At 40.8% G+C, this 10,136-nt stretch overlaps 1 protein-coding gene across 1 annotated transcript; it reads left to right on the forward strand.

Moving 5' to 3' along the window:
* The first annotated feature begins 881 nt into the window (after positions 1-881).
* On the forward strand, positions 882-7,940 carry LOC115048662 (noelin-like). Its single transcript, XM_029510328.1, has 6 exons — positions 882-1,093; positions 3,051-3,200; positions 3,362-3,517; positions 3,718-3,937; positions 4,896-5,002; positions 5,321-7,940. The coding sequence occupies exons 1-6, from the start codon at positions 1,025-1,027 to the stop codon at positions 5,981-5,983; spliced, it is 1,365 nt and encodes a 454-aa protein (XP_029366188.1). The 5' UTR covers positions 882-1,024; the 3' UTR covers positions 5,984-7,940.
* Positions 7,941-10,136: the final 2,196 nt, after the last annotated feature.

The following is a 10,136-nucleotide window of genomic DNA, read 5'->3' on the forward strand; positions in this document are numbered from 1 at the left end:
GCTCCCAGTTGTCTGTCCCAGTCTGTCTTCTGACTTGTCTGAGTGGTTGTGATTCTCCGCCCTCCACCTGACAAAAGGTCCTTAGATGATGTCCACAGTGAAACAGTGATGGTTGTCAGTACCTCAACATCCTTTTCACTTACGTCTGAATCCTATCTCACTGGTTGTGAGGTAGGATTGTGTGGGTGTTCTCTTAGGGTGTCGTAGGGTGACAGTACCAAGGTCAGGACTAGTAGCTGGGTGGCACATTCTCACCGTGAAACCCCCAGACAGTTCAGCCGGCCACTAACTGCCATGAACTCAACTACTTCCCTTACTGTTCAGTGACTACCCATGACTCTGAATTCCTTTCAGGAATATTGTCTGTCCCTGAAACTGGACCGTCTGAGTCCAGACTGTTGTGGTCAGAGATTTATCAGAGCAAGTGGAGGGTCAGTCCAGATTCCACTGACTTGAATTAATGCATGAACATTACTTTAAATAACACCATTCATTTATAAACATGTTTATGAAAGGAAAATCACTTGAGCTGCCTGAAGATGTTTCCATGATGAGAATGTGACCTGAAATCTTGATAAATGTTATCATCATTAAATGAAGATGGTTTATTTGTTTCAGTTCTGAGAATCTGAAAACAGAAATTTCATTGCCGACATTTTCCATTTTACTGCCTCAGGCTAAATGGCTTCCTGCAGAAATATGCACACACACACACAGAGCTCCTCCTCCTGCTGCTCAGATCTGTTCACCAGCAAGGCTGTGACATCATCATCATTACACACACACACATACTGAACTGGAACATCTATTTTCCACTCGGCTGATTTTAGCGTCGAATCAGAGAAGACATGAAAGAGGGGAAGGAGGAGTAGCAGAAAGGAAGGGTAGAGACCAGATGAACACATAACCAGAGAGATAACCAGATAATAACCCGATAGTAACCGGACAGATAACCACATAATAGCCTGATAGTAACCGGGTTAACCAACAGTTTGAAAAACAGGAAGCTACAGAGAAGAAACAGATGGAGTCTGAAGAAAACCTGATCAACGCTTTCTTGCTGCTGCTTCTCATTGGATCCCAATTTACGCTGGTAAATAGTCTTTTCTAGTCTATTCTGTTTTTGTTATCTTCCATTCTATTATTTTGTTTTATTCTATTAATTTATATTCTATGCTATTCTGCTCTATGTTGTTCCATTCTATTTTGTTGTATTTGCTAAATTTTTTTGCTCTACTATTCTATTAAATATAATGAATGTTTTTGATTCTATTCTTTTCTCTTCTGTTAGAACATAGACCCCATAGATCCCATAGACCCTGAAGACCCTGTAGACTCTGAAGACCGTAGATTTAGCAGACCCTGTGGATCCTCTATCATTAAGTTTGTGGAAGAATGAAAATATCCTAACCCACAGAATACTGAATAACAAGAAGACATTAGTCTGATAAGACATTCGTTTGGCCGGGTCACCATGACCTGGACACTTATGGTAACAGCCTCGTTAGATTGCAGGAAACATTTAGGAATCTTGCCTGTACCATTGCAGAAACCTTAAGGTTGTGCCAAAGGATAGTACAATACACACAATGTTGACAATGACCACTTATCCATTGGTTAATCTCCAGGTTAAATATAATTAAGAAATATTGCTAGATGTTGGCTCACATCCCCTTATGTAAAGACTCAGATCTGAGGAACCCTAAAGCACAAACTCAGAGAAAGGAGCAGAGTTCAATAAACTTTGATCAGCCTGGGAAAACAAGTAGGGATCAGAATACAGGAAGGCAAGCAGGTTGGCCAGACAAATCCAAAGCACTGGACAAAATCTTCAGACCGGGGAAAAAGGCAGGGTTCAGGTAACAGAAAAGCTGGGCGAGCTTTGCCTAGCTTTCCAGGCGAATGCTGGAATGCTAGGCAAAAACACCAAACAATCGGACAAAGGGCATGAGATTCTGGGCCAATATATATATGGAGTGACTGAGGAGCATGATGCGATCCAGGTGAGTGGGATGAAGGTGATTTCAAGGCAGATGGGTGTATCAAAATCCTGCAATGACAGGAGAGTGAGAGATCAGGCTGGACAACCCATGACACCTTGGGAATCGAGACAGCAATAAAGTCTGGTAAACAGGATGCAGCCTATCCAGTTCACATGCATGGGCACACACACACAGACCTTCATCATGTTTATAAAAGACACCTCTGACTTCTGCAATACTGAGATATCTCCAACTGCTGTGAATAAAGGAGATTCCCCGTTTGACACCTGTGTCTTGGTGTCGGTCTCGACATTTGATCTACATTGATCCCTCACCTTCTGCCACAACAGTCTACAGAAACTTTTCTGGTACAATGGGGAGAATCTGCTGAGATCAGCAGTAGAAGGACCATTCAGCTCTTCCCTACTGTGATCCAGCAATGATAAGGTCTGAGAAGACAGTACTCCTACTGCAGACTCTGAACATCCACACTTTACACTGCCACATTAAAAAACTTGGTCTGCTTCACGCCTCAAGCCTCCCGACAAACTGCAGATTGCAGTTCTGTTCAGGAAAGACTATGAAGACCCCAGTTATGAACCCTCTGTCTAGAGGTCAGACCTCGAAGGTGTAGAGATGAATAACTTTATCAAACCAACCATTTATAGAAACCCTTACTGAGAGAGTTTTTCACCAACTTTACCTGCATTCTACAGAAGGTCTACAGAATATAGAGAGTTGATTGGGACCCTGTTGTCCATTTGCATTATTCAAGTGACAGGAACTTTAAGAAAAGTACATACCTAAATGTAAAAATCAAACACGTTCACCCTAACCCTAACAGTTAGAAAATCTTTACCACAATTAGTGTCCTGCCACCATAAAGGGTCAAACTTTAACGTTAGCAAACATGATTTAAACTTAAAATAAAACTAACTCTAACCCTTTACCCGAACTCAACAGCTTCGATAGAAGCATTGAAACTCTCTGCCAGTGAGCATGACTTAAAAGTGTAGATTGTGTGCTGCAGTAATCACAATTACCACTGTGCTGTTTGCTGTCTGACAGGTGGGTCCCTCAGCCCCTGAAGAGGGCTGGCAGGTGTACAGTTCAGCACAGGACTCTGAGGGTCGATGTGTCTGTACAGTGGTTGCTCCTCAGCAGACGGTCTGTTCCAGAGATGCTCGAACCAAACAGCTGAGACAGCTCCTTGAAAAGGTATAAAGCACACCTACTAAAGATTGTAATATTGATAATACTATATATGATGACAGGACTGCTGGTGACTGTACTAAAAGCAAAAGTATTAGAGCAAATAGTAGGCATTGTCAGTACTAGATTAACAAAGGTGGTGCAAATAGTTTAAATGGCTTTTCCAGGTGCAGAACATGAGTCAGTCCATTGAAGTTCTCGACCAGCGGACTCAGAGAGACCTGCAGTATGTAGAGAAAATGGAAGTCCAGCTGAAAAGTTTGGAAAATAAATTCAAACAGGTGGAGTATGGACATGAGACCATCATCGCCAGACAGTACAAGGTATTGCCTTCCTAGTGACATCATTTTTGTCCCATCAACATCTGAGGCCATCAGTGTAGAAACCTTCTATTTCATATTCCAGCATAAAATAATTGGATTCATATATTTACTTTAAGACCACATCCATCTTAACACTTAAAAGTGGAAAGATATGCACTGATCCACTGATCCTCAGTCTATACTCTCCTTCTGCCTCTAAGTCCATCAAGGCCAAAATGGAAGAACTGCGTCCGCTTATTCCAGTCCTGGAAGCCTACAAAGCTGATGCATTATTGGTGCGACAGTTTAAGGAGGAAGCGTCAAATGTGACAGAACTGCTGGGATCCCTGCAGGAACAACTAGGAGGACTGGACTACCAGGACCTCCACACCCGAGTGATAAGTTTAGAAGACCGACTCAGGGCCTGTATGCAGAGGTTGGGTGAGTCAACAACAGAAATACTGAATGATTGCTGATCTGCTTCAGACAGGAATATGACACAGAGCAGTTCCTCTTCAACGCTGGTCAAAAATAAACATCAGTCTTCTTAGCACCTCGCCACGCCCTACTCCTCTGCCCCGCCCTACCTGATAGTCGCTACCTTCTCATCAGCCAAGTCAGCTCACCTGTGTGTCACTCATGAAACAAGGACACAAGCCTCTCCAGTTCACCCACAATCACCAGATTCTGCTCTCCTTGCCTCAAAGACTTTCCAGCACTCTTCTCCAGTTTGATTTTCTGTTGTATAGTCTATCTGTCTCTGTCTTGCCACCTTTTTCTCGTCATCAGTAACTACATATGCACTTGTGCCCTGCTGTTTTGCATGCCTGTACTAGTAGTTTACCCAGTTCCAGATCTGTTAATTCCCCAATTACTTCTCCAGCATGCCCCTCAAAAGTACTGTTCCTTGAGCTATTGAACATTTTCCTCCTGCATTATGCACTCCGTATGTTTAGCAATGAAGTTTTATAAAAGTTAGTGAGTGTGTTTGTGTGTCTGCTGTAACTGGATCCTAACCCTAACCCTAACCCCATTGTAGAAGCAGAAGACAATTAAGAGAGATCACCTTCATCAGTAAAGCTGGGTGACTGCTGCTTTACCACTTGTTCAGATTATAGGGACATTGATGTTCTGGTACGCCCAGCAGGTGTTAGAACCATCCTGTAAGCTCCTGATGCTAAATGATCTACATTTAACATATAAACGCAGATATTAGGCCATCTCCACTATGAGCTTGGATCCCACATGTCTCTACAGCTCTGAGCATCAGATCAACTGTTTGAACAAATTGAACTACACCCTCAGAAATGTCAGCTCTGATTTGTGCAGATTTATGTTTTTGTATGTGCGTTATTTTTTTTACAGTCTCTTCCTTTATGTTTCACTGTTTGTGTTTCAGCCTGCGGTAAACTGACAGGAGTTTCTGAGCCAATCACCATCAGGACATCTGGAACAAGATTTGGGTCTTGGATGACTGACCCACTGGCCCCACCTGGAGACAACCGAGTGAGTTTCAACAACCGTTCCTTTACCACAGTAATAAAATACAACAGAGTGACACCATGGACTCCACTCCACTGAAGCTTTTCTGATGTCCCTCATTAGAAGGTTTTGATAAAACATGATGGACAGATGATTTGGCACCAAGTAAACAGATGAACTTGAACCATTTAATTATACATTGGGGATATAGTGATAAAACTATTGAAATATTTAATATGACATAACCACTAACCACATTAACAGTAAACGGAACAAATGACGGAATGAATCAATAAATTTTTTTATTTCTCCACATCATTTATTTGGTTTCCTCCCCTGTAGGTGTGGTATATGGATGGTTACCATAACAACCGTTTTGTCAGGGAGTACCAGTCAATGTATGACTTCATGACGACGGATAACTTCACCTCCCATCGCCTGCCTCATCCCTGGTCTGGTACTGGCCAGGTTGTTTACAATGGATCCATTTACTTCAACAAGTTCCAGAGTCACACTATTATCAAGTTTGACCTCAGTACATCACTCATCAGCCGCTCCAGGCAATTGGACTTTGCTGGCTACAACAACATGTATCATTATTCATGGGGAGGACACTCAGATATAGACCTCATGGTTGATGAGGGGGGGCTCTGGGCTGTGTATGCCACATATCAAAATGCTGGAAATATTGTCCTTAGTCAGTTGAATCCAAACACCCTGCAGATTATCCGCAGCTGGACCACAAACCACCCAAAACGTAGTGCCGGTGAGGCCTTCATGATCTGTGGAACCTTGTACGTAACTAACGGATACTCAGGCGGAACCAAAGTGTACTACGCTTACTCGACTAACTCCTCCACCTACGAATACATTGACATTCCTCTGACAAATAAATACAGTCACCTGTCCATGCTTGACTACAATCCCCGAGACAGGGCACTGTACGCCTGGAATAACGGCCACCAAGTCCTTTACAATGTTACACTTTATCACATTATACAATAAAACAGACTGAGAACGATGTAGAGCAGGAAACATAAATGCAGTCCCTTAAATGTTACTCTTGACAACATATTACAATCAGATTTTAGATTAAGGTTATCCTTCAAATGAGTCGTCATTTTCTCTGACTTGTATTTGGTCTGAGGAAACGATGCCTATCAGGTTGATTTCTGCACCTACAAGACAGAAAGTTGGACTAGCCTGTCACAACATCACAACACTGACAGCTAGTCCAGAACCACTTAAAGACAACCAAGTGGCTACAATGTCCACGTCTGTCTATTGTATGTGGTTAGCCGACGGTCAACAGTCCATCGTGGATTCAGCTGGTTTCCCCAACAGTTCATTAGAGCAGTCAGTCTTTACACGTACTGATCGACACTTGTAGACAGGCTTGGAGCTCTCGAACAACGGGGAAACATAACATCACCCCAATCACACCCTGGACATTTCTCTGTGCTGGAGGGTGTCACAAAGTACTGGACAGTGAATGCTCCATTTCTTACTTTAGGTCAGTGATTCTCAGCCGTTGTGCTGCAACACATAGGTGCGCCATGGATGACCACCCAACCTCACCCGACACTCCAAGGCTTAGAGTACCAATCAGGTGAAACTGGACAATCCTCCACGGCGTGGTGCAGTGCAGGTTAGGAGTCTATGCCTTAGGTGAATATGAAATTGGACTTTGACCTCTTATTTTTAGGTATAATGACACTGGTTTGATTCAAATGCACTAGAAAGGTAAGAACCCCCCCCCCCAAAAAAAAAAAAAAAAAAAACTTGATACAATCACAAAGAGACAGAACTTTGTGTTTAACACTTAGACATCATTAGATGATTGACACAGAAGAATGCTACAAATTTTTATGACTACATTTTGTGTTTGTGTGACATTTTCTCACTTTGTGGAATGAGCGCCTCACTTATTAAGAAGTTATTAAGATTACTATTATTATGCTTTGTTACTGTTGTGTATTATATAGCAATACAAAATATCTTATTACGTTTCCCAGAATTTTTTACAGAGGTACTGGAGGTTGAGCAGGGCTATGACACTGTATATATGTCAATGTTTTGATATGCCATTACAACAGAAGCAATTTGAGAGCTGTAGTCCTTGAGCAGTTGCTCTAAAACATCCTCAGCTTGAGTCCAGTCAGATGAATGCTAACTTTACAGCACTAACCTCTATTAGCTTGCTATATTAATGCCATCGATGAGACCTAATAGCTGCATTTACATAGTTTTATAGCAATGATTCCAAACTGCTGTTGTGTCAATGCTGAATTAGGGTACCTCAAAACAATAGGAATTGAAATATTTCCATCTTCAACTCAGGAGCCCCCATAACCACCTTCATCTGACAGCAGGTTGATGCGGAGCCACCGATCAGGGTTGAGGATCTGGGGCTACGGCTGTTTCGTTGAACAGCATGAATTTAAAATGTGTTTAATATGATACACAAGATGGAGGGAAACTGAAGATAAAAGAAATTGGAATCATTTGGTGAATTTTTTTTTTCAAGTAATTCTGTTCCAGTGAATCAGCCACATTTGAAAGATTTCAACGTTGTAGTCTTTCTTTTGTACAAGTGATTGAACAATCTTGAATTCTAATCCTGAATATGTTACTGTTTTGCTTCCAGTGAATCTGTTTGAGGAGGGTATATTGATGCTATTTATAACTTCAGGAATGAACTTTTTGCGTTTCACTTAATATTAGCTTCTGGATTTTGTTATTTGAGATTTTTGATGTATCTAATGTCTTTCTTTGAAAATATCCACATCTTGGACTCAAGTTTCAGATTGCACTGGGTAAAACCTGTCTTTGGTGACAAAGCATACAATCTAACCAGCAGCCTTAAGAGCTAATTTGAATCACATGACACAGTCACTATGTTTTCTGTATTTTGGCAAATAACCCTGCTCTTGAGAAATAAAACTAACAATATGCTTCTGTATGTTTGTTCATCCACTCGTGATGCACTCACACTTCCCAGCAGCCCCCATGTCCCTTCCTCATTTTTACATTTGAAATTCAATGAACTAAAAATAAAAACTGTAAAATAAAATATAATCAACACAAAAATGCCTAAAATGGTGTGCTGCTGAGATGTTTTGAGCTTTACTGCTCTTCTTCAGGCTCTTGCACACATACTTCCCCCCAGATTAGGTAGGGAAAGGAAAGGGTCATGCCCGTGAGGGGATGGCCCTAAGGCACTCTCACTTCCCGGGGGTCCCCCCAGTCCCCTTCCCAGTCAATAAATAATGTTTTTTGTTTATATCAATTTTTATTTTTATTTTTTGTTATTGAAATCATAATAATGAATAAAATAATCATAATCAAAATTAAATCCCAATAAAATAGGCCTTTGGTAGCGTACCATTGCAACGTTTCGACGTGAATAGTCTTCATCAGGCTATGGTACACTCCATCCCCCCCAAACAGAAAGAAAAGAAAAGAAAATGAGAGAGCTGCTCTGCAGTGGCTTTTATACTCTCTTGTCAACTCCACCCACCACCCACTTGAGTTTTTACTTGTTTTAGAGTTTTAAGTTTGCGGTTTTACTTCCAAATCCTTACATGCAAATTCCAATGGTTTAAAATGGCTTAAATGGTTTTTTAATAAAATTCCAAGTTTTAATGAGTTTTTAATGGAATTCCAATGCTTTTAATAGTTTTTTAATAGATTTTTAAGATATATGAATTCCAAATTATGATTTTTAGGGTTAGGGAGGACTGATAGGAGGGCCACGGTCCTTCCCCCACATCCTTCCGCCACCAAGGTCCCGAAATGGCTGAAGGCGGCGCCCCCTGCTGTACTACACCACCATTCAGCCTTCATCATTTAAACCCATATTGGGTCTTTTTTATTTTTCTCTTTAGTATTTATTTATTTATTTATGTCCGTAATGTCGCCTTGGTTATTCTATGTAATGATTTTTTATTTTAAATTACTATTTATTAAAAAAAGATATTTATTAATAACATATTTATACAATAATCATGGCAACAAAATAAATAAAGGGTTAGGGTTAGGGCCAGATTAGGGTTATGGTTAGGATTAGGGCCGGTTAGGGTTAGGGCGGAAGGGTTAGGGTTAGGGTTAGGGTTTAGGGGTTAGGGTTAGGGTTAGGGCGGAAGGGCTGAGCCTGTCCTCGATTGAGGACAGGAGGGTTAGGGTTAGGGTTAGGGTTAGGGTTAGGGTTTAGGGTTAGGGTTTAGGGTTAGGGTTAGGGTTAGGGTTAGGGTTAGGGGTTAGGGTTAGGGTTAGGGTTAGGGTTAGGGGTTAGGTGTGAAGTGTTTTGGCCATCCCCGTAAGGGGATGGCCGATGCACTGGCCATCATCAGGTCGCCTCTCAGTTCCCACCCAAGTATAATTTGTTTTTTAATTATTTGTATTTAAAACTTAAATTAATCAATATAAAACATAATCAAATAAAACCCCCAAAAAAAAGGAAACAAAAATTAGGCCTCGTGTGCCCGTCGCGACGTTTCGATCAGATTGGATCTTCTTCAGGCTAAGGTGCATGTGTACCCCCCAAAAAACGAAAATAAAATGGGGAGAAGCTGCTCCTCTCTGGTATTTATAGTTTTCTTTAGGACCACCTACTTGGCTTTTCTTTAGTTTTCGTCAATGTTGTTCTTTAGTTTTTAGTTAGTTCTTTTTGTTTTTTCTTTATCGTCTTTGGTTTTCATGTATTTTTAGTTAAGTTGAATGTATTTCCATTGTATATTTGTTGTTATTAAATTATTTTTAAACCCTTTTCATGCCTCTGGTGTTTATTTATATTTTAAGGTAAGTATTTGTATTTTTTTATCTCCACAGGTATTTATTTTTAATTTTTCAGGTAAGTATTTCTGCTTTTTCAGGTAAGTATTTCTGCTTTTTCAGGTAAGTATTTATGATTTTATTTTTAATCCACAGGTAAGTATTTGTTTTTCTGTTTGTTTGTCTTAACTTTTTTTTAGGTAAGTCCCCGGGTGAGTATCTGTTCACCAAGTTACCTCCTTTTGTCCTTCTCCTATCCTTCCTTCCCTCCAATTCCTCTTGACTACTTCCATCCTTCTTTTCCTTTTCCTTCTCCAACCTCCTTGCCTTTTGCTTTTAACTCCTACCCTTCCTTCTTCTTAGCCTCGGCACTAGTTAGTTCCTA

Source organism: Echeneis naucrates, chromosome 9 (genome assembly GCF_900963305.1).
Source record: "Echeneis naucrates chromosome 9, fEcheNa1.1, whole genome shotgun sequence".
Taxonomy (NCBI): Eukaryota; Metazoa; Chordata; class Actinopteri; order Carangiformes; family Echeneidae; genus Echeneis; species Echeneis naucrates.

Coding starts and splice junctions, on each gene's coding strand:
- LOC115048662 (XM_029510328.1), top strand. CDS start 1,025: ATGGAGTCTGAAGAAAACCTGATCAACGCTTTCTTGCTGCTGCTTCTC. Junction 1,094..3,050: donor TTGGATCCCAATTTACGCTG/GTAAATAGTCTT, acceptor GCTGTCTGACAG/GTGGGTCCCTCAGCCCCTGA. Junction 3,518..3,717: donor TCATCGCCAGACAGTACAAG/GTATTGCCTTCC, acceptor TCTGCCTCTAAG/TCCATCAAGGCCAAAATGGA.